We start from the raw sequence: 25,895 nt of genomic DNA on the forward strand, positions 1-25,895 counted from the left end.
TGTAATTTAACCATGCCTTAGCCTCAAAGGATCTCCCTTCCCCGACTCCAAATATCTGGTATTATTATTATTATTATTATTATTATTATTATTATTATTATTATTGATATTTGTATACCATTTTTACTAAAACCAGAACATTATTAGGAATGCACATTTTCTGACTTCACTAAGTGAGTCATTCCAGATTATTCAGCTGACTAAACTCTGCTCTTAGTCATTTTTTCTGTAATAAGGAAATAGAACAGGGTTTGATCTGATTACCATAGCCAACATGGAGTTTGCACAGGAAGATGAGTACTTAAATTTTTAGCTCATTTCAGGAAAGCTAACCTGGAATGCTCTAAATGCCATGAATGTAGGTTTATATTGCCTTCAGGTTTGAAAGCCTCTTGGAACATTAAACTGGTTTTTATTTTTATTTTTTATTTATTTATTTAAACACATACCCCAATAATGTTTTTTTCTTTAAAAAAAAAAGATTAAACATAACAGAGCCGTAACTAATGGACATTAAGTGTTATTGTCAACACCGTCTCTAAGAGAAATCTCTCTTTGAAAGTCCTCATTTTCTTTTAAACTGTATTTGTCATTTTCTTTTAAACTGTATTTTAGACTGTTATTGTCTGCACTTTTGAAAGAATATCAAAGAACGAATAGGAGAAATCGCATTTCTGACAGTTTCTCAGTTACGGTACCTTCTTTGTATGAAAATGGAAATGTGTTTTACTGGAGTGCGTTAATGGGGACTTCCAATCTGAACACTCTCTCAGTAAAATAGACATATCTGTTCATTATACCTGATGGAACCTCGCACAAGACTTACACACTTTCCTTCATCCATGTGGAATATTTTGTCTTGTGTTAATCAGCCCTTTATGCACGCAGAGACATTCGTTTTCCATTACAAAAGCTCACCCAAATTTGCACGAAACCACTAAAATAAATAAATGCTGGCATGTGTGTGTACACATTTATATTTGCCAGTGCGGTGGGTACACAAGTACCCATGAAGCCCTTCAGTTCTTCTCCCCTTACCCTCTCCCATTGAAATTAGGCTTGAAAGAAGTATTCTATTGTAGCCAATAGTATAAGTTGCAGAGTGTGTGATGCCCAGGATGTTTGCAAGTGTGTTCATGGGCCCTCCTGATATATAGTATGTATGTTTGTGTGTATACACACATACAAACACCCATGCACAAAGTTATATATTCAATCTTCTTGTATGTTTACTATGATGCACTTGTACTGTTCATAGAAACAGCATATTTTGTTAGTGAAGCATGGAACAATATATAGAATTATCCAATCTACTAATTGCTTTAGTGATTAGAAAATCTGGATAGTGTTCTCTGTTCTTTGCTACACGGAATGCTGTATATACTTCTCAAAGCAACTGATTGTTGTGTCTTGTTTACCGTAGATCCACAGAAAGCAAGCGCCTGCTAATATGGTTTTTTCTTCATGCGAGAAGGATTTGCTTTTTGGAAGTATTAAAAGAACCAGATGGTATTTTCCCCTGAAAAAAAGTTATGTATTGATACCAAATTGTTGACGTTAATTAATATGCATACCTTTACGTAGCTATGCGTTGAACTGTAGGACACCCAATCCAGTAACAACATCAACTTTATATACAGTATGTTGAAAATCACACATACAGTATCTGTTTCGTAGTGTTCCAGTGTTATAATACTTGTTTGAACTTAGTGCCTTAATATTGTAATATGCAGCAAAGTCAAAATGGCCTGGTAATAAGAGACGAGCAGTGTTATTTCAAGAAGCTGGGCATTCAATTTTAGATGATAAAGCAAATTAATTAGTGCATTTCTTAAAATTGCTGGAAAATGACTTGGCATAGGCAATAACCTTCCTGTTACAGTTCTTAAAAAGTGGTAGGAGACATAAGGATTGCTTTAACTTGCTGAGCTGAAAAGCAGGCAAACACAATCCTGTAGACGTTACTCTCCTACCACCTTTCAATTTTCGAGGCAACTGTGGTTAGATGTGTCAACCATGGTTAGCCCAAACCCGTTTACAGACCCATTTGTTCAGATTACCATAGAAATAGCAATGTGCAGTGCTCTATCATACTTATTGTTTTCAAAATAAGTTCAATGAGTTCAATGGGACTTGCTCCCAGGTAAGCGTGTAGAGGCTTGCAGCCAGAGAGAACTGTGATATCCAGAGAGTTGAAGACTGAAAAATGGGATTCTACAGACGCAGGACTCACAGCGCAATCACTATGCATGCCATGACCGAAGCAAGCTTCTCAAAAGGAGCTGGTGTGTGCTTAGGTTGCAGCTGCAATTTTTGGACTGGATGCAGTTTAAACTCTTCATTTGTTATGATTTTAAGCACAATACGAAGATTTTACTTTGAAACATATTTTCAGCACAGTACCGAACTGGAAAGATGAGGCACAATATTGATAGGGGGCTATTTGTAGAACTATTTGTATTTATAAAAGTTGTAGGGTAGTTGGTTTTTTCTGAGGGGGTGCTGGAATGAATACTATTAAAAGCACTGATTCAAGCCTGAATTGTCTTTGGCTATATTTTATCCTTGTAATTCACACATGGCTTAAAATTTGATATGTCTTTAAACAAAATAAAAAATTACCAGACATCTTTATTGAAAGTTAAAAGTACATAATTATATGTGCACTAAACATGGTGAGATGTAAATAAAAGAGAGAAAAAGAAAGAGCACCCGTGTAGAAGGGAAAGTAAAGAGGGGGACCCCAAACTCTATACTTTACAATTGTTACTGAACTTAACCAGATCTTAACTTATTACAGTATTTGTAGGAATGGATTCCAAATGTCGTTGAATTTGTCCATGGCAAGTCTGCATTTATATGCAAGTCGTTCATATGTTGGGAGTTTGTGCAAGTCTTCAGTCGTACAAGGGAACCCCATTTTTATTCTTCCAGTCCATCAGTATCAGTCTTTTTTGCCGTGGTAAAATCTGATATGTGCTGCTGGGGAGGTTCAGGAGTTTCTGACGGTAACTTAACGGCACAGCGCTATAAAAAATGGGCTGAATCTTTTCCAATGCAAAAACTTGGCATCCCTGGTATATAGCGTTTGAGATTGCTGGAGCGAGGCAGCACAGGCCCATGTCCAAAACCCTCTGACCTCAGCCATGAAGCTTATTGGATGATCTGAAGACTTTGTCCTTTTGGACTAGCCTACTTTGCAGCCTTGTTGTGAGGGCAAAATGAGAGGAGAGACGTAACCCTGGAAGATGCCTTGTCTTGGAGGATAGGCAATGCCTTGGAGGATAGCAGGTGTAAATACCCAGTTTAGCCCAGAAAGATTGGCCTCTACGCATCTTTTGCCAGCAATTCTGTTTGAACAGAGGAGCTCAGGCTCCTTAAGTTTCTGTTGTAAACACAAAGCTCAGGGGTTTTATACAACAATATAAATGTGGGCCCTTGCAGTTCAGAATTGTTTGAGAGAGAAAAGGTTTAAAGGAAGCTAACGGATGAAAAGCGAGCGAGGTCCCAACTGAAGAATGGCAATTTAAGTTGACAATAGGCACGACTCTCAGACTTAACATAAGGAATAAAAGAACACAAAGAAAACGTGTTTAAAGAAGATTGGAAAACGTTTATTGAATATGTGGGAAATGTGTTGGCAGCTGAAAACGCTGGCAGCATTAACATAAATTCAACAGTGTAAACAAGTTTTGATGGATGCAATAATGGCATAGTGTTTGTAAAACACGCTGGGATTTATGATATGTAAAACGAACCATGGAAAGAGGAGAAGGGAAGCCATTGATATTTTGAGGATGTCAAATGAGTATTTTAAACTGTAAAACAGAAAACTTAATAAAATTATATACAAGAAAATAAAGGAATCCAACGGTTGTGACCCAAGTCCACACCAGAGGAACTGAGTTGAGGCAGTTCCATCTGTGTAGAAAACACGCAGAGGCGTCCATTCGGACGTTGGGCGCAGAACCCACAGCATTCAATGGGTTTCATATTTATTTATTGAACTTATATACCTCCCTATACCCCGGAAGTCTCAGGGCGGTTCACGGAGGCAAGGAGCACTTAGCGGTTGCAGACTGAGTTACACAGAGGCTTTTTTTTTTTTTTTTTTTTTTGAGCACCGGGTGGGCTCTGAAGAACTGGAGGGGGCGGGAAAGGGACGCGCGCCTCACGGGCCGCGGAGAAGCCAACTTGGCCAGGGCCGACGGCGGCGGTTCTTCTAGGTCGATGTTGAGCGGCGAGGGGCCACCCCTTGGGCCGCTTCTCTCCCTGCCCGCCCCGGCGAAGGGAGGCTAGAGCGCCGGGCGGGCGGCCCCGCCCCTGGGCGAACCAGCGCCCGCGGGGCTCCGCTGTCGAAGGGCTGCCGTTGCCGCCGTCGCCGCCGCGATGGCCGGCGCGAGAATGAGCGGCGCGCTGCTGCCCGAGCCGAGGCTGGAGGGGGCTTGCGACGAACAGGTGAGTCCAGAAAGTTCCCTTTTTCCACACGGAGCGGCGTCCCGGCTCCGTTGCCTGGCCGGGACGCCCCGAGGGGAGAGCTACCTGCGCTCTCGTCCGTCCCTCGGGGGAAAAAAACACCACGTCGAGGCAGGGAACACCGCGAAGTCTCACCATCAAGTGCTTTTACTAAATTTAACCCGGTAGCAAGACTTGTTTTTGTTTAATCCGTAAGCCGCCTGGAGTCCCGTCAGAGAGAAAGGCGGGCCTAATAATAACAATAATATAGTAATTCCCCGCATCTCTTTCTTCACAAAAATGTAGCTTCATGTATCATTCTGAAGATCACAACCTCAAGCTTAAATTAAGCCAGAAGAAGCAATTGACTTTTTGGTTGGGTATTCATAATGTTCTGAACTGCTCTGACATCTAGGGATGAATAATAATAATAATAATAATAATAATAATAATAATTTTTAAAAAAATTCCCACATCTCTTTCTTCACAAAAACGTAGCTTCACATGTCATTCTGCAGATCACAACTTCAAGTTTAAATTAAGCCAGCAGAAGTAATTGACTTTCTTGCTGGGTATTAAAAATGCTCTGAACAGCTCTGACATCTAGGTATGAAGGTTAATAATAATAATAATAATAGTAATAATAATAATAATAATAAATTTCCCACATCTCTTTCTTCATAAAAACGTAGCTTCACATGTCATTCTGCAGATCACAACTTCAAGTTTAAATTAAGCCAGCAGAAGTAATTGACTTTCTTGCTGGATATTCAAAATGCATTGAACCACTCTGACATCTATGGATAAAGGGTAATAATAATAATAATAATAATAATAATAATAATATAGTTTTTCTTCTCATTCAAAACGTGTAAAGAAAGAGCAGGAGTGGGGAAGCCTTTTTTTACCATCAATGTGAACCAACTGATTTATGAAGTGGTAGTTAACCTATTGTGAAGGCTGTGTAAGGTTTTTCTGAGTATAGAGAGAAGTTTTAAGAATAAGAATGAACAAAACAAAAAGATCACACGGCGTGAAACTCTAGTTGAATTTAAAATACTGCATTCTGTAAATTAAATTATTTGCAAAATATTATAGATAGGTGCCTGTTTTAAAAATGTAAACCTTATTTGATTTTTTGGTTTAATGTTGCAATACAAACAATATGCATCTACAGAATTGCCCATTCTTCTGTGATAAACCATCACACACCAACAATCCAAACCCCTGCAAACATAGAGAAAAGTAAATGAGAAGAAGAAGAAGAAGAAGAAGAAGAAGAAGAAGAAGAATGTGGGGCAAGGAGAGCGAGTGGCTTTTAAATGTCTTGCTTTCAATGAGTAGGTGAGAGAGTGTGAAGAAAAAGTCTTGCAGTACAAAACCTGCACTTTGCTTACAGTACGATCCTGTACATTTTACTCAGAATAAGCCTCACAGTTTATTGGGACAGATAAATGTGCCTCAGACTGCAGCCTAAAATATGCTCTGGTTACTTCCAAATGAAGTGAATATTGAGCAAACAACTTAATATAAAAAGCATCGCTCCTTGCAAAATGTACATTTTTTTCAAAAGATACTGTATTCAATTGTTTTCTTGCAAAAAAAATATATTTGTTTATTTATTAACTTTTCCCCACCTTTTGATTCAAAATAATCCTTAAAGCAAATTACAGTTTGCATTCAGAATGCAGAACAGAATGCGTTCTGGGAGTCCATTTGACTTCCGGAACCGTTCGAAAACCAAGGCACGGCTTGGTTTTTTGCAGCCAATTGGAAGCCGCAGAAGCCGTGCCGGACATTCAGCTTCCGAAAATCATTCGAAAACCAGAACACTTACTTCTGGGTTTCAATCGTGCGGGAGCCTTGAGATCCAAGGTACGACAGTAAAACTAACTCAGATACAATTATTTCTCCTCTCCCGACACCATTCCTCTTGGCTAGTATGTTTTCTCCCCACCACCAATGGTCCTTCCCACTGTGTCCTGTTGCCTATTACTCCCTCCTGTTTTCAGTGTTCAGAGAAGGAAGGAGCTGAGTACAGCAGGTGTGCTTCAATATTTATTTAGCAGCACTGAATGCTAAGTATAGTACCTGGAAAAGCGTTGTCCCTAAAATAGTACAATTCCAGGAGTGTTGTGTGCCATGCAGTATTGCTGAATGCATCGAGAGCATCATGTGATACTGAGGACATTCCTAGTTGTTTCCCAATTTATTTCTTATCAATAAAAAAACTGCAAGCAATTTTTTATTCTAAAAGGGTAGTCCAGAGAAAAAAGTTTGAGAACCACTTAGTTAATCCATCGATAAACCAGTTTGTTCCTTAGAACAATGAAATAGATAAATAAAGGTGAGGAAGGAATGGAACGCTGGAAATTCTGTGGATTTCAATAAGTACTGTACATGCAAAGAGAATGGGAAATGGTTGGATTTTAGAAGGCTTGAAAGCATGAAACCGACTAATGCTCACAAGATAATTTCAGAGAGTTTGTCAAAATTTCCAGTGCTCATTTCTCATTGATGAGGCCAGCCTGTAGCTTTATCTCTGAGTCCCATGTTTTGTAGTTCTTTTTCATTCTTTTCAAACTTCTGCTGGTTCAATCCTGGTCCTTTCTGATAATGAAACAGCAACAACATGGGACTGGGTGGATATTTATTTGACTGGCAGATTTTGAAATCAGTAGCTGAAAATAACCCCGTCTATGTATAGTTCCTTGTTAACAATGTTTCAAGAATACACAAACTAAATATATGCATTAGGGTTTGCAATTGCCACTATTAATATTATTATTTTTTAAAAAACCCTGTTTGAAAAGAGTGCTGCTTCTGTTCAGCAAGGGGTGGCACAGAAATGGGTGTGGCGAGATTAGTGACAGTAGGAGAGTCTGGTCTGGCAAATTTATTTTAAACATTTTCTTTACAAACAAAAAAGGGCAGACAAATTCCTTCTTATGGCTAGGAGCTGCAGTGCACAGTTGATCGCCATGGCAACCATATTTGTGGGCTCCTGATTAAAAGTGATTCAGACCTATTGTTTCTCTGTCAATTATTTTTTAGGTGAGCAGATGCATTCTGTTGAGAGAGAGAGAGCAAGCAAGAGGTTGGAATCTATTCATAACTTTTTGAAATTTGATCGCCACTGTTTCTGTACTTGATCTTGGCCTGTCTTTTCACCTTTTCAGCTCAGCAATGAAGACAAGCTTTCGGTGTGCAGCAAATTGTGCTATGGCATTGGAGGTGCTCCAAACCAGGCTGCTAGCAGTGCCACCTCTTTCTTTCTGCAAATCTTTCTCTTAGATATAGCAATGGTAAGTAGTTTTGTAAGCTCCAGGGACAAGTTAGAGAATGTCATCCTTGCCGGTGTCATGTGTGTCAACTTGGTATTCATGAGAGGTCTGGAGGATGGCAACACAAGAAGAGGCCTTTTCTGCAGTGACTCCCCATTTTCAGAATGTTCTCCCTAGGCAGGTTAGGCTGGTGCCTTCACTGTACATTTTTTGCACCACCAGGTAAAAATGTTCCTCTTTAACCAGACCTTTGGCTGATTGACATCCGATACCCTTTTAAAATGTGTTGTGGGGGATTATTGGATTGTTGTGGTGGTGGTTTTAATTTTTATTATGTACTTTGTGTTTTTATATAGTGCTTTTATCTTGTGAACCACCCTGATAACTGTGAGTATAAGGTGGTATTAAAAATAAAACAAAATAAAAATTAATAATATTGAGATAATTGAGCTTGTAAACATCTCTCTTTGTTCTTACACATCTCCAGTTAGGAAGATTTGTGGAAGCACTTGCTGAACTCGTTAGGAGTAAAAAGACTTACTAATGAGTGGGAGCCATCAAAGAATTGTTGAATGGGAGGAAAAGAGCGTGAAGGATATTTGCCTCACATCCCACAATAAACTGATTGTTAGAGGGGGAGCCAAATCCCCACTTCCTCCCCCAAAATCATTTAGGTAGCAAAGTGATGGTAAACCAGTCTGTCTCCCTCTATTCCACCCCCTGAACAGTCCCAGGATGCCCTTTCTCGTCGGCCCAAACCAAACCTCCAGTAATCTGTTTAGGACTTTGAGTTGGTTCAGCATGCTCAGCTGGCATGGGTCCCCCAAGCCATGTCTCCTGAGTGCAGTTGCACAAATAGCTTGTAGATGGAACTGGATAATTCACGTACCTGTGTGCGGTTTTGTGGATTTTTGTTTAACCCTTTCTATGGACCACTGCTCACCTAACAACCACGTGGTGGAGGTTCATTTAAGATGTAAAGTTTAAAATGTAAAGTTCAAATCATTTGAAGTGGTGGTTGTCTTCACAGGAGAGCTTGATTCTACTCCCCAGTGCCAGTTCAGACCTTTGGACAAATTTGTGATTAAGTGGTCAAATGAGTGATTGACATGTAAACTGCAGTCTAGTCCTGGTTTTTTTCCAGTTGCGTGAGCCACATGATTACTGCATATACAGTCATACCTCAGGTTGCGAACGTGATCCATGCGGGAGGCATGTTCACAACCTGCAGCATTCGCAGCCCACAGTGCCGCGTCTGCACACGCGACACGATTCAGTGCTTCTGTGCATGCGCAAGCACTGAAACCCGGAAGTAACCCGTTCTGGTACTTCCGGGTTCAGCGCAGTCCACAACCCGAAAACGCGCAACCCGCAGTGTTCATAACCCGAGGTATGATGCAGATGCAGCCAGAATTCAGCCTTATAGGAACACCCCTTGCACTGCTCTGAAAATGTTTGCATCAGCCCTCAAATGCTGTGTAGTAGTAATTCTTAACAGTGCTATTATAATAGATGAGACTATCCTTTGAAGACCATCGTAATTGCATACATTATGTAGAAAACTTCCTGAAAGTCTTCTGGGCTGTGACACTTCTTTGAAGTGAAGCTGTACATTGGGAGTGGAGAAGAACTTTGAGTTGTAACTTCTTGTCTGACAGAATTTCAGTGACAGAATGTTCATGACTCTATCACTGCTCAGTCACTAGCTAGTAATGCTTAAAAGTATTTGTCATTGTTTGCTCTGGAAGGCCTTAATTTACCTCTTTATTTTGGGTGCCATTTCACAGACCACCTGAAAGCTATCCATGGAGCACAGTTTATGGATCACTGTGCTATTTTGTTCATTATCAGCATAGTGCTAGCTTGCTGTTCCTCACTGATGATGGAGAGTCATCTATTTGATGCCTTCAGTAGCAACCAGCATGTGGTGTTGTGTCCATGTTTATTTAATCTTCTATCTCACTTTTCTTAAAATATAATCAAGCTTCCATACAACTAGAATGATGCCAAAATATACAGTAAAACCAACTAGCAGTAGCACAAATGAAACCTCTAGCAACAAAATACAGTAATAGACTTCTTCTCTCATTTTATATAATGCATTGAAATACATTTTTGGAGAGTTATTTTGTGCTCTCTGATTCTTGTAATGTTTACGCCTTTCTTAAGGTAGGTGTCCTTTTTTGTTTTTCAGATTACTCCATTTCATACTTCTTTGGTGCTTTTTATTGGCAAAACATGGGGGGCAGCAGCAGACCCTGTTGCCGGCTATCTTATTAGTAAAAGCAAACGGACCAAAATTGGCCTACTTATGCCTTGGTAAGCAAGCTAGTAGTTTGGCTTATTTTCTTCTTTGCTGATTGCTTATAATAACATATTTTCCTTTGTATTCTACATGCATGCCGGGTCCCTAAGTTGGTTGATTTTTATGAACATGTTCTTGTAAAACCTATCCATTTTCCAGATTTGCAAAAGGAAAAGTACACAGCATAGCAGCAGTTGGTAGCCAGGTACTTGCCATCCTTGCTGAAGTTTGGCATTCGTCTACCTTTTACGCTGGCTATGCTCATTCTTATGAGCCTCTTGCAGAACAAACTAACTCTTGCACATCTCTTTTTGCCCCTGGGGAAATCGTATTAGTTCCAGGTTCTTTTTTTAAACAAGCTTGCTCAGATAGAAAGAGGTGCAAGCTTAAAACAAAACTACCCAGTTGTGGCCAATGGAAAGGGAAGGAAAAAATAAAAAACATTTTCTTTCTAGATTTCAGACTGAGAATAAGTTAGAAAAGGGACTTGTAGATTAAACTCTGAAACGTCCACATTTGGCTTTCATAGAGCAAAGCATATATGGCCAAGAGACCTGTTGTGGGTAAGGGTGATGGCTTGCCAAAATAGATGTGTCCAGTAGTTTATCTCTGCTTAGACAAATTCACCAGAGCCAAGAGCATGTTAAATATATGAGGCTCTGACAGGAAACAGATGCTGCAACATTGATACTCTTCTAGCTTACTCAAGGTTTGGAATGGGATGGGGGGGGATTTCTTCCTTTCCTACATTTGTAGGAAGCTTTTCTAGTGCTGGATAAAATTAAATTATATTAAATATTATATTAAATTGTATTAAAACCATGACTTTAACTATACGGACCTTTGTTGGCAAGGTGATGTCCCTGCTTTTTAAGATGCTGTCTAGGTTTGTCATTGCTTTTCTCCCAAGAAGCAGGCGTCTTTTAATTTCGTGACTGCTGTCACCATCTGCAGTGATCATGGAGCCCAAGAAAGTAAAATCTCTCACTGCCTCCATTTCTTCCCCTTCTATTTGCCAGGAGGTGATGGGCCCAGTGGCCATGATCTTCAGTTTTTTGATGTTGAGCTTCAGACCATATTTTGCGCTCTCCTCTTTCACCCTCATTAAACTCATTAAAAGGTTCTTTTCCTCCTCACTTTCTGCCATCAAGGTTATGTCACCTGCATATCTGAAGTTGTTGATATTTCTTCCGGCAATCTTAATTCCGGCTTGGAATTCATCCAACCCAGACTTTCTCATGATGAATTCTGCATATAAGTTAAATAAGCGGAGAGACAATATACAGGCTTGTTGTAGAATTTCCCAATTTTGAACCAATCAGTTGTTCCCTATCCAGTTCTAACTGTAGATTCTTGTCCCACATAGAGATTTCTCAGGAGGCAGATGAGGTGATCAGGGACTCCCATTTCTTTAAGAACGTGCCATAGTTTGCTGTGGTCGACACAGTCAAAGGCTTTTGCATAATCAATGAAGCAGAGGTAAATGTCTTTCTGGAACCGGTCTAGACCAGTTGAATCTGGCCCAAACCGGTTGGAACTGGTTGAAGTTGGTTTGAACCGCTCCAAGCTGGTTGGAACCGGTCCAGACTGTTCCAGACCGGTTGAAGCCGGTTTCAGTCGGTCTAGACCGGTTGGAACCAGTCCAAGCTGGTTGGAATGGGTCTAGACCGGTTGAATATGGTCTAGATCAGTTGGAACCGGTCCAAGCTGGTTGGAACCGCTTTAGACCGGTTGGAACTGGTTCAGACCGGTTTGAACCGCTCCAAGCTGGTTGGAACCCGTCTAGACCACTTGGAACCGGTCCAGGTTTAAACTGGTTGAAGCCGGTTTCAGCTGGACTAGACCGGTTGGAACCGGTTGAAGCTGGTTAGAACCGGTCTAGACAGGTTGGAACTGGTTTAGACCAGTTGGGACCGGGTGAATCTGGTCCAAACCAGTCTGGACTGGTTGAAGCCGGTTTGAACCTGTCCAAGCAGGTTGGAACCGGTGTAGTCCGGTTGGAACCGGTCCAATCTGGTTGGAACCGGTCCAGACCAGTTTGAACCAGTTGAAACCGGTTTCAGCTGGTCTAGACCGGTTCTAACCGGTCCAAGCTGGTTTGAACCAGTCTAGACCAGTTAAATATGGTCCAAACCGGTCGGAACCGGTTAAAGCCGGTTTGAACCTGTCCAAGCAGGTTGGGACCGGTGTAGTTCGGTTGGAACCGGTCCAAGCTGGTTGGAACCGTTCTAGACCGGTTAAATCTGGTCCAAACCGGTCAGAACCCGGTTGAAGCCAGTTAGAACCTGTCCAAGCTGGTTGGAACCAGTCTAGACCAGTTGGAACCGGGTCAGACCAGTTTGAACCGGTTGAAGCCGGTTTGAACCGGTCCAGGCCGGTTTGAACCGGTTGAAGCCGGTTTCAGCCGGTCTGGACCGGTTATAACCGGTCCAAGCTGGTTGGAACCGGTCTAGACCGGTTAAATCTGGTCCAAACCGGTCAGAACAGGTTTAAACTGATTGAAGCCGGTTTCAGCTGGACTAGACCACTTGGAACTGGTCCAAGCTGGTTACAACCGGTCTAGACTGGTTTGAACCTGTCCAAGCAGGTTGGAACCGGTCCAAGCTGGTTGGAACCAGTCTAGACCGGTTGGAACTGGTTCAGACCGGTTTGAACCGGTTGAAGCCAGTTGTAACCCGTCCAGACTGGTTTGAACCAGTTGAAACTGGTCTAGACCAGTTGGAACCAGTCCAGACCGGTTTGAACCAGTTGAAACCGGTTTCAGCTGGTCTAGACCGGTTCTAACTGGTCCAAGCTGGTTGGAACCAGTCTAGACCGGTTAAATATGGTCCAAACCGGTCGGAACTGGTTAAAGCCGGTTTGAACCTGTCCAAGCAGGTTGGAACCGGTGTAGTCCGGTTGGAACCGGCCGAAGCTGGTTTGAACCGTTCTAGACCGGTTAAATCTGGTCCAAACCGGTCGGAACCCGGTTGAAGCCAGTTTGAACCGGTCTAAGCTGGTTGGAACCGGTCCAGACCAGTTTGAACCAGTTGAAACCGGTTTCAGCTGGTCTAGACCGGTTCTAACCGGTCCAAGCTGGTTTGAACCAGTCTAGACCGGTTAAATATGGTCCAAACCGGTCGGAACCGGTTAAAGCCGGTTTGAACCTGTCCAAGCAGGTTGGAACCGGTGTAGTCCGGTTGGAACCGGTCCAAGCTGGTTGGAACCGTTCTAGACCGGTTAAATCTGGTCCAAACTGGTCAGAACCCGGTTGAAGCCAGTTTGAACCGGTCCAAGCTGGTTGGAACCAGTGTAGTCCGGTTAGAACCTGTCCAAGCTGGTTGGAACCAGTCTAGACCAGTTGGAACCGGGTCAGACCGGTTTGAACCGGTTGAAGCCGGTTTCAGCTGGTCTGGACCGGTTATAACCGGTCCAAGCTGGTTGGAACCGGTCTAGACCGGTTAAATCTGGTCCAAACCGGTCAGAACAGGTTTAAACTGATTGAAGCCGGTTTCAGCTGGACTAGACCATTTGGAACTGGTCCAAGCTGTTTACAACCGGTCTAGACTGGTTTGAACCTGTCCAAGCAGGTTGGAACCGGTCCAAGCTGGTTGGAACCAGTCTAGACCGGTTGGAACTGGTTCAGACCGGTTTGAACCGGTTGAAGCCAGTTGTAACCCGTCCAGACTGGTTTGAACCAGTTGAAACCGGTTTCAGCCAGGCTAGACCGGTTTGAACCGGTTGAAGCCGGTTGAAACCGGTCTAGACCAGTTGGAACCAGTCCAGACCGGTTTGAACCAGTTGAAGCCGGTTTCAGCCGGTCTGGACCGGTTATAACCGGTCCAAGCTGGTTGGAACCGGTCTAGACCGGTTAAATCTGGTCCAAACCGGTCAGAACAGGTTTAAACTGATTGAAGCCGGTTTCAGCTGGACTGGACCACTTGGAACTGGTCCAAGCTGGTTACAACCGGTCTAGACTGGTTTGAACCTGTCCAAGCAGGTTGGAACCGGTCCAAGCTGGTTGGAACCGGTCTAGACCGGTTAAATCTGGTCCAAACCGGTCAGAACAGGTTTAAACTAATTGAAGCCGTTTTCAGCTGGACTAGACCTGTGATGGCCTGGGATTCCAATTCAGAGGCTGAACCAGAGGAATCCCAGCCTGCACAGGAGTCCCCGCCTCCAGGGCCGGCTGAACTGGGGCAAGGCCTAGGTTCTGAGGAGCCTGCACCTGTGTCAGATCCTCAGGAGCAGGCACCAGGTGAAACCATTCTGGCCCCAGAGGTGCTTGAGGACTCAGTGCCTACAGGTGAGCCTCCCCCGGGGCCCAGTAACCCTTCAGCCTCTCCTGAACTGCAGAGGCTTAGGGCAGAGAGGCGAAGGGAACTGGTTTCTCCCAGGAGGAGTGCTCGCATTAAGGCCAGGAGAGGCGGGGCTCTTGGGGGCCGGGACCGCCCCTGGCCTTAGAGAAGATAAAGGTCAGTCAGCCCGGTCCCAGGTTGCGGGAGCAACGTCATCACTGAAGAGCTGTTTCGGCCAGCATCCAGTCCTGTTCCTCCAGTGTTCCTGTTCCCTGCCCGGCCTCCTGCTTCTGACCTTCCAGCGTTCTTGTTCCCCGCCCGGCTTCCTGCTTCTGATCCTCGTGAGTTCCTGTCCCCCCCCCCCAGCTCCCTGTTTCGGACCTCGCCTCACAGCTTGTGAACTCTGTCTACGGTAACAGTACCTTCCCCCCGGGACCAGTACAAGACCACTTGGAACTGGTCCAAGCTGGTTACATCTGGTATAGACTGGTTTGAACCTGTCCAAGCAGGTTGAAACCGGTCCAAGCTGGTTGGAACCAGTCTAGACTTGTTGGAACCGGTTCAGACCGGTTTGAACCGGTTGAAGCCAGTTGGAACCCATCCAGACCGGTTTGAACCAGTTGAAACCGGTTTCAGCTGGTCTAGACCGGTTCTAACCGGTCCAAGCTGGTTGGAACCAGTCTAGACCAGTTGGAACCCGTCCAGACCAGTTTGAACCTGTTGAAACCGGTTTCAGCTGGTGTAGACCGGTTCTAACCGGTCCAAGGTGGTTGGAACCAGTCTAGACCGGTTAAATCTGGTCCAAACCGGTTGGAACCCGGTTGAAGCCAGTTTGAACCGGTCCAAGCTGGTTGGAACCAGTGTAGTCCGGTTGGAACCGGTCCAAGCTGGTTGAAGCCGGTTGAACCGTCTACACCGGTTGGAACCGGTCCAGACTGGTTTGAACCGGTCCAGACCGGTTGAACCAGTTGAAGCAGGTTTCAGCCGGTCTAGACCGGTTTGAACCGGTTGAAGCCGGTTTGAACTGGTCTAGACCGGTTGGAATCAGTCCAGACCGGTTTGAACCAGTTGAAGCCGGTTTCAGCCGGTCTAGACCGGTTATAACCGGTCCAAGGTGGTTGGAACCGGTCTAGACCGGTTAAATCTAGTCGAAATCGGTCAGAACAGGTTTAAACTGGTTGAAGCCGGTTTCAGCTGGACTAGACTACTTTGAACCGGTCCAAGCTGGTTACAACCGGTCTAGACTGGTTTGAACCTGTCCAAGCAGGTTGGAACCGGTCCAAGCTGGTTGGAACCAGTCTAGACCAGTTGGAACCGGTCCAGACCGGTTTGAACCAGTTGAAGCCGGTTTCAGCCGGTCTAGACCGGTTGGAACCGGTTGAAGCCGGTTTCAGGCAGTCTAGACCGGTTAAATCTGGACCGGTCCAAACCGGTCGGAACTGGTTGAAGCCGGTTTGAACTGGTCCTGACCTGTTGGACCTGGTCCAGACAGGTTTAAACTGGTTGAAGCCGGTTTCAGCTGGACTAGACTGGTTGGAACCGGTCCCAGTGGTTGGAACCGGTCTAGACCGGTTGGAAACTGTCCAGACCGGTTGAAACCTGTCCAGACCGGTTGAAACCGGTTGAAGCCAGTTTCAGCCGGACTAGACCGGTTGGAACTGGTCCAAGCTGGTTGGAACCGGTCTAGACCGGTTGGAACCAGTCCGGACCCGGTTTGAACCAGTTGAAACCGGTTCCAGCTGGTCTAGACTGGTTGTAACCGGTCCAAGCTGCTTGGAACCGATCCAGACCGGTTAAATCTGGTCCAAACCGGTCAGAACAGGTTTAATCTGGTTGAAGCCGGTTTCAGCTGGACTTGACCACTTGGAACCGGTCCAAGCTGGTTACAACCGGTCTAGACTAGTTTGAACCTGTCCAAGCAGGTTGGAACCGGTCCAAGCTGGTTGGAACCAGTCTAGACCGGTTGGAACCGGTTCAGACCGGTTTGAACCAGTTGAAGCCGGTTTGAACCGGTTGAAGCCAGTTGGAACCGGTCCAGACCGGTTTGAACCAGTTGAAGCCGGTTTCAGCCGGTCTAGACCAGTTGGAACCGGTTGGAACCGGTCTAGACCGGTTGTAACCGGTCCAAGCTGGTTGTAACCTTTGTAGACCAGGTGGAACTTGCCCAGACCGGTTTGAACCGGTTGAAGCCAGTTTGAACTGGTCCAAGCTGGTTGGAACCGTTCTAGACTGGTTGGAACAGGTCCAAGCTGGTTGGAACCGGTCTGTTGTTGTCGTTTAGTCGTGTCTGACTCTTCGTGACCCCATGGACCAGAGCATGCCAGGCACTTCTGTCTTCCACTGCCTCCCACAGTTTGGTCAAACTCATGCTGGTCCAACCATCTCGTCCTCTGTCGTCCCATTCTCCTTCTGCCTTCAATCTTTCCCAACATCGGGGTCTTTTCCAGGGAGTCTTCTCTTCTCATGAGGTGGCCAAAGTATTGGAGCCTCAGCGTCACGATCTGTCCTTCCAGTGAGCATTCAGGGCTGATTTCCTTAAGAATGTATAGGTTTGATCTTCTTGCAGTTCATGGGACTCTCAAGAGTCTCCTCCAGCACCATAATTCAAAAGCATCAATTCTTCGGCGATCATCCTTCTTTATGGTCCACCTCTCACTTCCATACAACACTACTGGGAAAACCATGGCTTTAACTATACGAACCTTTGTTGGCAAGGTGATGTCTCTTCTTTTTAAGATGCTGTCTAGGTTTGTCATTGCTTTTCTCCCAAGAAGCAGGCGTCTTTTAATTTCGTGACTGCAGTCACCATCATGGAGCCCAAGAAAGTAAAATCTCTCACTGTCTCCATTTCTTCCCCTTCTATTTGCCAGGAGGTGATGGGACCAGTAGCTGTCTTAGTTTTTTTGATGTTGAGCTTCAGACCATATTTTGTGCTCTCCTCTTTCACCCTCATTAAAAGGTTCTTTAATTCCTCCTCACTTTCTGCCATCAATCTTAATTCTGGCTTGGGATTCATCCAGCCCAGCCTTTCGCATGATGAATTCTACATATACAGCCTTGTTGTACTCCTTTCCCAATTTTGAACCAATCAGTTGTTCCATATCCAGTTCTAACGGTAGCTTCTTGTCCCACACAGAGATTTCTCCGGAGACAGATGAGGTGATCAGGCACTCCCATTTCTTTAAGAACTTGCCATAGTTTGCTAGGGTCGACACAGTCAAAGGCTTTTATATAGTCAATGAAGCAGAAGTAGATGTTTTTCTGGAACTCTCTAGCTTTCTCCATAATCCAGCGCATGTTTGCAATTTGGTCTCCGGTTCCTCTGCCCCTTCGAAATCCAGCTTGCACTTCTGGGAGTTCTCGGTCCACATACTGCTTAAGCCTGTCTTGTAGAATTTAATCATTAAGTATTAAATATTACATATGATCATTACAAAGGCACAGCAGCTTCTTAAACATCTGCAAACTTTTACAAATTTTCTTTGTTGCTTTTGAACCATGAAAATTTAGCTGAACTAAACAGAGCCATCATGAAATTTAGCTCTTTGTAGCCTATATTACAGTATGCTTTCGTATGGTGTGTGTGTGTTGTTGTATACACCTTTGTGCAATAAAATCATCTGAAAGTGGCAGCTACTATCCATGTTGACTATACAGAGGAGGGCATGTTTCCAAACTAGCATATGACAATGGTGTTCTCTATTCCCTTTCCTTCAATTATAGTTTCCATAGACTTTTTAAAAATATGTGTATTTTTCACAGTCTTTTGAAAGACAAAGTCTGGAAACCGGTTTGATGATATGCAGTCTGCAGAATGCTCTAAGGAGACTTGCCAGGCTCCCACAGTTTATTTTTTCAGTGGACAAAGCATGGCTTTTCTTTAGGCTGTAAGTTTCCTTAACTTACATCCAGATAAAGACCTATATCTTTTTACTCATAGACAAGCCCCATTGAGTTCAATGGGACTTACTCCTCTTTAGGATTGCAACTTTAGTTTAATTTAGCACTGCTGTCTGCATGATCAGTGTTGATTTGGTATTGGTAGGTTGTTCTGTAATCTTATATTGGATTATTTGTTTTATGTGTTGTTTGTTTTAAGTCACCAGATAAATGTTGCATCTTATTCCTAAATATAACTTGCATCCAAATAGCTAGTGGTATTTTTCTATGCGCCCACCTGAGAGGTGCTGGTACTGAGTTCCAGCTGGAAAAAAAAAGCTCTGCAAAAATAGCACAAGAAATGTGACCAAAGCAAGGAAGTTCAGTCAATGCCTTGTAAAATGAGTGTGAGCCTTCAGCAGATGCCACCCATGCTCATCCTTGATGCTGGCCCTTGTCTTAAGGTACTTAACCTGGGCAGACTGGCTCTTCTACTGGAAATGAGAATTAAGCATCCCACAAAGTTCTGGCCTTTTTACACCTGACCTGGGAGGGCAGGGCCTGAGGCAGCTGAGGTGTTGTTGGGGAGGGAGTTGTTGCTCTTGTTGCTGCTTTTTCTTTGTATCTTTTGCTGTGATTTATGTGGAAATTGTTCAGTTTGGTTTTGTATTGTGTATTTTTGTATTTACTATGGATGGCTACTTTTGTCACGTTGTAGTTATGTATTTTTTCATGATGTAAGCTGCCTTGAGCTGTGGAAATTATGTATGTCTGTAAAATACATGGCCTTCCCTCTGAATTGCTGGGCTGGCAAATCTAGAATGGAATACAGTAATGCTGTGTTGTCACACTTCGTTGTGGTGGATTAATGATCCACCCTGACGTAACCTCAGTGCCCTGCTCCACATCATGGCTGCTTTCCTTGCAGTCCATCATGCCAGCCTCTAACAATGCCTTTGTATCCCTTACAACAGAATGGAAGAGCTATTATACTGAATTAGTGCATTCCACCTCTTTCCTCCCCCTCGCCAATCCCCTGCTGCAAATCATCAGCTGACATACCCAGTCCCATTCATGTAATGTATAAGAAAATACTGTGCAGATAGCACTCTTCTGAAAGGATTAATCTGTGTTGTCTGTTCGTTTCAGGGTTTTGTTAATAGTGTCTGTGGTCATCTAATTACATTGTGTAGCGGCTGCTTTACAAGTACACTGGAGAATTCTGCTGTAGTTAGAGGTCACACTCTGCGGAATTAATTGCATCTGCCCATCACTTGCACATAACAAAGCTAGAATATACTAGATTCTGTCTCCCAGCTTTACACAAGCCTTGAATGACATGCAGCTTATCAGCCCTGAGTGTCGCTTTACCGGGTGCCTTTAGAACCATGTTTACTATTGAAGGGCTGGTCTGTGTTTCCTCGGAGTCATTGCCATTTCAATAAATGACAGCTGAATCGCTTCCAGCATCGTAAAACACAGGGATGACTAAAGAGGGACCGTATTTAGGTGACAGTGATAGAGAGGCTTTCGTCTCTTGTACGGTTGTTCGTCTACATTAATAGATAATAAAGCAATAGTGAGCCCTTCCTGTGTCTTAAGCAGAGTGAGGTGGTAGTAGTAAAAATAATCATATTGTTTATTAAGCCACTAAATTTGTTAGATGCTGTATAAAATATATTTAAAGAAATAATAACAACCATGCCCATAGAGAATATTAAAAAAATTAGACATGTGAGATGGTGCAGACAATACAGTATTGAATTTGAACCGGACAGATTTTATCCCCTTTTTAGTTTTGCTTTTTAACAATCAAAATGGTTCGTAGGTATGTTTGGCATTCACCGTATTGTTTTTTATTCCAGGTTACTGGGTACTACACCTTTCCTTATTGTGTCCTACTTCTTCCTGTGGTACTGCCCAAGCGTTATAGAAGCAAAAGATGTATGGTATATGGCTTTCTTCTGCCTTTTCCAGGCATTGAGTACAGTAAGTTGATCAATACTGACACCCTTTCCCTCTGCAATTAGATGCTTCTGGACATCGCATCCATCGGATCACAATTATTTCTAATATAGAATGAGACAACTATTTGGTCATATAGTCTAGGAAGTGAGGAACTGCACCTCTGCAGTGTAACTTGATTAATTTAGAAAGTACAGAGGGATTTCAGCAGGCCAGTTAATGAAAGCTGCTGTACATCATATTTTAATGTAGATCTGCTACCACATCACAAAGGCTTTTTTGCATATCTTGGAAAGATACAAACAGTACTCTAGATCCTATTGCATCAGTGAGACAACATTCGTGAAATAATATGTCACAAAGACAAAGAAATATTTGCTGGGAGCCACCAGTGATTGTTTGGCTTTCTTAGTTAACATATAAGCATGTATGCCTGAGGTTCAGTACAGCTGTTAAATTCTATAAAATTCTCATGCCTTTATACTGCAACAATGGGCTTTTAGAAGTAAGAGATGAGTTTGTGTTTCTTTATTCATCTGAGATATTTACTCAGTTGCCTTGTTATAAATCTATTTGGAAATAGGTCAACAAACAACAATGCCCTCCATTATAGTGACTTTTTGTTGTTCTTTTAAGATGAAGGTGCACTCCACCCTCGCGAAATGCTATTCATCGCACAGTACAAATATGCCTCACAGCTTATTATACTTTCTGTATCCATATTTGTGCTCAGTTGTACTCATTTCCTTAATGCCTCCATAGAACCTATTCAGGCTTTGGAAACTTTGTACTTTCACAAGGGGGTGCCACAGCCTGACTGCTATCTAAGAGGACTCTGGGATATTGCTCTGGGCCTTTTAATCTCAGTAGTTAACACTTCTGCCAATCCTGAAGCTTCCTTCTTTGATCCCTTCATGGGGGGCGGGGGAATCTGCTGGAACAGAAAAGTCATCCAGGGTAAAATATTAATCTTTACAAAAAAGAATTAAGAAGAAGAAACTTCCTCGTACCCTTTTGCCAGGCAATGCATGGACATTTTCAGATATATACCAACAGCACCCCTGTATTTTATCTCATCATTTTTGTGCATGCTTGATCAGGATAGAAAGGGGAAGGCCAAATTTTAATTTGAATGGGTACATAGTTCTAGCTAGTGCAGGTTTTCTATTAGCATTATAGACTCTGCCACACAATGCCTCAGCTGAGCCATGCAGAACAGCTGGGGGGGGGGTATCATAATGTCCACACTTACAAAATGATTTCCTTGATGACCAGGGTGGGGGTAATCTACCTCCCCATCAGTGCACTGGACTGTGCACAGTGCGCTGTGTCTATTTATTTATTTACCTTGCCACTGTTGGTTGGGAAAGGAAAAGATAGGTATAAAAAGGAGAATTCCTGGATGTCCAGATCCAGGTTTGGGGCAAGTACTCTTTGGTGTGATTTAAAATCACAAAACGTGCAGCAAGGTAAAGCACGGAAATACAGGCCATTATACCTTTAAAATATGTCATTCTCAGTTCCTTCCAAATTTTCCCACTTCCCTTAGACTAGAAAAATACCATCCATTAGTAAGTTAACATGGTTTACTTACAAACTCTTCAAAGGTCAGAATCATGTGTTTTTCCATACAGCATTCAGAAAACACAGGCAGTAAAGACTTAGGTTAGTTCCCAAGTGGTGGAAGTTCCTAAATAATTTGTAGAGATACAAAACGATGGCTTTGTAGGAACCAAGCTCAGACCTCTTTACACACCAGAGTTCGCATGGTAGACTGAGGGAACAATAGACTAGACTTCCTTTCTGCCAAAGTAGGGTGTATGTGACCTAGCTAAGCTTGGCAGGACAGCTTATTCTGGCACTAACCCTTTCGTGCATTAATTACACTTAAGAATTTTGGTTATATGAGGCTGATTCCTACAGTCACAACTGTCAAAACGAGTGAGGTCTTTGTGGACCAGAAAAAAATTGCCGGGGAGTTAAGCGAAAAAACTCCTGCCTCCAAGGATGGCTAAGGCTCTTTTCACTTCCTTTTTGAGCTATTGCACATTTGAAGGTTGGAGGGAAAAGGTACAGCATGCCTCATAAAGAGCAGGATTCCTGGGTCTAACTATATAGCAAGCCTTCTGGTTATGATGAAAAGCAGCATGCTAAAGTGATACATTCTTCCAGTGCTTTTTTTCCTAAAAAAATGTTTAGGGGTACTCTCATTTTCCTACTCGTATTGAAATACTACCCCTCAATGAAGCCAAACTTAGAGTCACAAAATGTTTAGGGCTATGCGTGCCCCTGCGTCCCCCCAGAAAAAAGCACTGCGTTTTCCTAACTGGTGTGTGTGTGTACTTTCGTTACAGCTATTCCATGTACCATATACAGCTCTCGTCATGTTTTTGAGCGCAGACCAGAAGGAACGAGATTCAGCAACGGCATACCGTGAGTCTTACTGAGCATGCTGCATGTAGCATGCTGCTCTGGAGACTCCCCTCCCCCCAAACATATTGGGGGAGCTGTGGCAAAGGGGTTGGGATTAGTATTGAAAAACAGAAAAGCTCAGTTCTCTTGTGTTGCCAAACTATGGGTTGGCGTTTTGTAAGCAAGCCTCAGAATTGCATGATTTCCCATCCCCTTCCTTCCTGTCCTTCCACACCCTGATTCTCTCCCTGCCTTAACGTTTCAGGCAAACCACAGTTGCTACTATTATATCCAAATTAGCAAATTTCTTTTACACTTGCCCTCCAAATGAGAACTGGAAGTCACTGTTTGAGGTTGGTTTCAGTTTTGTTTCCCCGTTTCAGTTGCAGGGAAAGAATTGAAGATGGAGGGAGATGTAACCTCTAGTAACATAGTTTGAACTATATTGGAAGACAGATGACTCCAGAAAGTCTGTTCTTGTCTATAGGAGCTCATAATCTTTAAGGGAGGGGTGGGTAGCTTCTTCTTTTTTGAGCTAAGGGTCACATTGAGACATGGCCAACCGTCCTGGCCCCCAAGTTTAATAGTGGGTGTCGCCAAGCAAGAATAGCTGGGGGCAGTTTTATTTCTTTATTTAAAAGGCAATATTTGTGGCGGGGGTCACAAAAACCTTTCAACATCACAACAGGGGAGTGCTCAGTTATTTCTGAGCCTTGTTGGCAGCTGCTCCCCCATTTCAGGTTTAAAAAGAAGTGGGCTTTCCCCCCTACTTTAGGAATGGGATTTGAAGGTCTTGGAACATTGCTTGGAGCTACACTCCAGGTCAGTATGGTCTCCGATGCTCACAGCTCTGACCACTGTAACCATAGTGTGGATAACATGGACTCTCCCACCGATTTGTACGGAAACAGTTCCAGTGTTCCAGACATGTCTGAGGCAGTAAGTTGAAAAGCTTTCAAAAGATTTGGGCATTGGGGACACCATCCTACTGTCTAGATATGTTATTGATTTTCTTAATAGCAATGGCAATAGAATTGGGACAGGAACTTTCCTAGAATTAGGGTTGCCATACATCTGGAATTCCCTGGACGTACCCGGAATACCGTAGTAGGAAGCAGTGTCTGGGCGGAAATTGGAAAAATGTCTGGGAGAATCCAGACGTATGGCAACCTATGTCAGCAGTGTTGTTTTTGCTGATTTTCCTTAAGAATAGCTCAAGATTGTCTTTGGGGGGGGGGCAGTTTTGCCAAAAAAGCTCAACCACTTTGGCAAAAAAGAAGAGGCTCAACATCTTTGTCAACCACTTTTTGAAACATGGTAACCCTACTAAAATGAACTTTGAGCCTAAACATGATAGTGGTATTCATTACTTCTGAGGGATGTTAGTATTTCAGTTATTGTCTGCTAATCTTATTTTTCCAATTATCTGTTCAACACCACTGAGAAGCTTTGGTTTACACACACACACACACACACACACACACACACACAGACTGTATGTTTGTGTGTGTGTGTGTGCGCACACACATGCACACATCTTGAATAAAATAAAATATGTTTGGCATTTGATGTGTGCTGGGAGTTGTAGTCCCAGTCGAATTGCCACCCTCCCCTAGGCAGTGACTAAAGTGAGGTGTGATAGAACAAACTGAAACAGACAACAATCTGGATTTAAAATGGCCACAACTTTATAGATTACATATGTAGGTGGAATTTTGGCTCAGTGTAAAGTTTCAGTGTAAAGTTTTTTATTTAACTGAAAGATGAAGATGAAAATTAAACTATAACATAGAATGAGTAGTTGTACATGAGTTAAAATAATAAAGTCTGGGTAAAGACTATCAACTTTATCAGATCAAGTATAATTCCAGATTTGCTGGCTTATGACAAGGATTGTATTTCAAATGATGGTTCCGTTGTACTGTATATGTCATAAAGGAATGCCAAATCATATAAAATGTTTCTTGAGATTCTAGTCCTTGTCAAAACCTCAGATTCTGCATGATTTTCTCTATTATAGCTATATTCCAGAGTGATCAGTACGAAGTGTCCAGTGTTAAGATTTGGGGTTGTTTTCCATTCAGTTACAATTACTATTCATGCTCCCAAGATGATATATAAGACCAATTCTTTTGACAATATATTTACATTGTTATCATAAAAAATACTCAGTAATATTAATTTGGACAGCAAACAACAATTTCTTTAGTAATGTTTATCATTTCTATCAAATTTATGTTCCAAAAATCTTGCACCAATTGACATTCCCACTATAAATGATAATATGTGCCAAGTTTATTGCAACCTCTCCAACCGTTAAGTGATACAGAAGAAAACATTTTTGACATTTGGAAAGGAGTGTGATGCCATCTGTGTAACAATTTTAAGGTGTTTACCCTGAGAAAACTGGAAACAGATTTTAAGGGTTGTGAATCCCAAATTTTATTCTAATCTTTGGGGAAAATTTATGTACCAGTATCTAGTTCCCATATCTTTTTAAGAGGTTCCATAGATCCGTAAGTTACATTAAGCAATACAGAGTACAATTTAGAAACTAATCCTTTCGCCCCTCTACCCATTGTGCTTCATAGATTTTCATTCATATATATATATATATATATATATATATATTTGCTTTCGTAGATTTTCACGGGTACAGGAATGCAGGTTTTGGTGTCCTCGGGTGTCTTCCCGTGTAAAAGTTGGGGTGTCTAGGCGACGTTTCGACGAGGTCTCACTCGTCATCTTCAGGCTGGTGCTTTCGGCTTCTTGTTACTGGAACAGAGCGGGATCTCAATGTTTGAGTTCCTATAAATACTGTAGAGGGGGTGTGGTGTCTAGCCTCCAATGTTCTGGGCAGAGAGGAAGTTCCCAGGCTAGTGTGCCTTTTCTTCTTTTGTTCCTTAATTACTTGAGAGATACCTTGAGTGATTTCTTGAGTGATATCCTGAGTACCACTTAGGTGGGTCATTAGGTGTGGATTAGTTGCTAAAGTCTTTGTGTCTTGACCTCTTGAACTTTGTGAAGAGTTTTCCTGAGAAGATGGCTGTATTGCACTTAGTTGTGCTTTGGCTTGGCTTCGTGTATAGGGGCGAGCTGTGGTTTTGTGGCTTGTGTCAGCCAGATCTGTGTAGGGATTGCAGGGGGGTGCAGCATCCGGAGGTGCCACCATGGATTGGCTACTGGATGGTGTCAGTAATTCATCTGTGGAGAGGGTCTGGGTCACCACAAGAGAATAATCATGGAAGCCATCGAGATAGAGAAACACCCTCACAACATGAACAAGCGTGACGACACATCCCGCTTGCCAGACATCTG

General features: G+C 43.0%; 1 protein-coding gene across 2 annotated transcripts in view; it reads left to right on the plus strand.

The window, feature by feature from the left end:
* The first annotated feature begins 619 nt into the window (after positions 1-619).
* MFSD2B (MFSD2 lysolipid transporter B, sphingolipid) overlaps positions 620-25,895 on the plus strand; it is a 36,682-nt gene continuing 11,406 nt past the window's right edge. Inside the window, exons 1-6 of one of the 2 annotated variants that reach the window (XM_083730470.1) lie at positions 620-4,458; positions 7,635-7,760; positions 9,934-10,058; positions 20,066-20,189; positions 22,520-22,598; positions 23,353-23,516. In XM_083730470.1, coding sequence (XP_083586596.1) covers positions 4,390-4,458; positions 7,635-7,760; positions 9,934-10,058; positions 20,066-20,189; positions 22,520-22,598; positions 23,353-23,516 — 687 coding nt within the window. In that variant the 5' untranslated portion in view covers positions 620-4,389. Of the gene's footprint in view, positions 4,459-4,507; positions 4,816-7,634; positions 7,761-9,933; positions 10,059-20,065; positions 20,190-22,519; positions 22,599-23,352; positions 23,517-25,895 lie in introns of those variants that run through there. The other variant, XM_083730471.1, reaches the window with a different exon arrangement.

Source organism: Podarcis gaigeae, assembly GCF_964106915.1.
Source record: "Podarcis gaigeae genome assembly, chromosome: 3".
NCBI lineage: Eukaryota > Metazoa > Chordata > Lepidosauria > Squamata > Lacertidae > Podarcis > Podarcis gaigeae.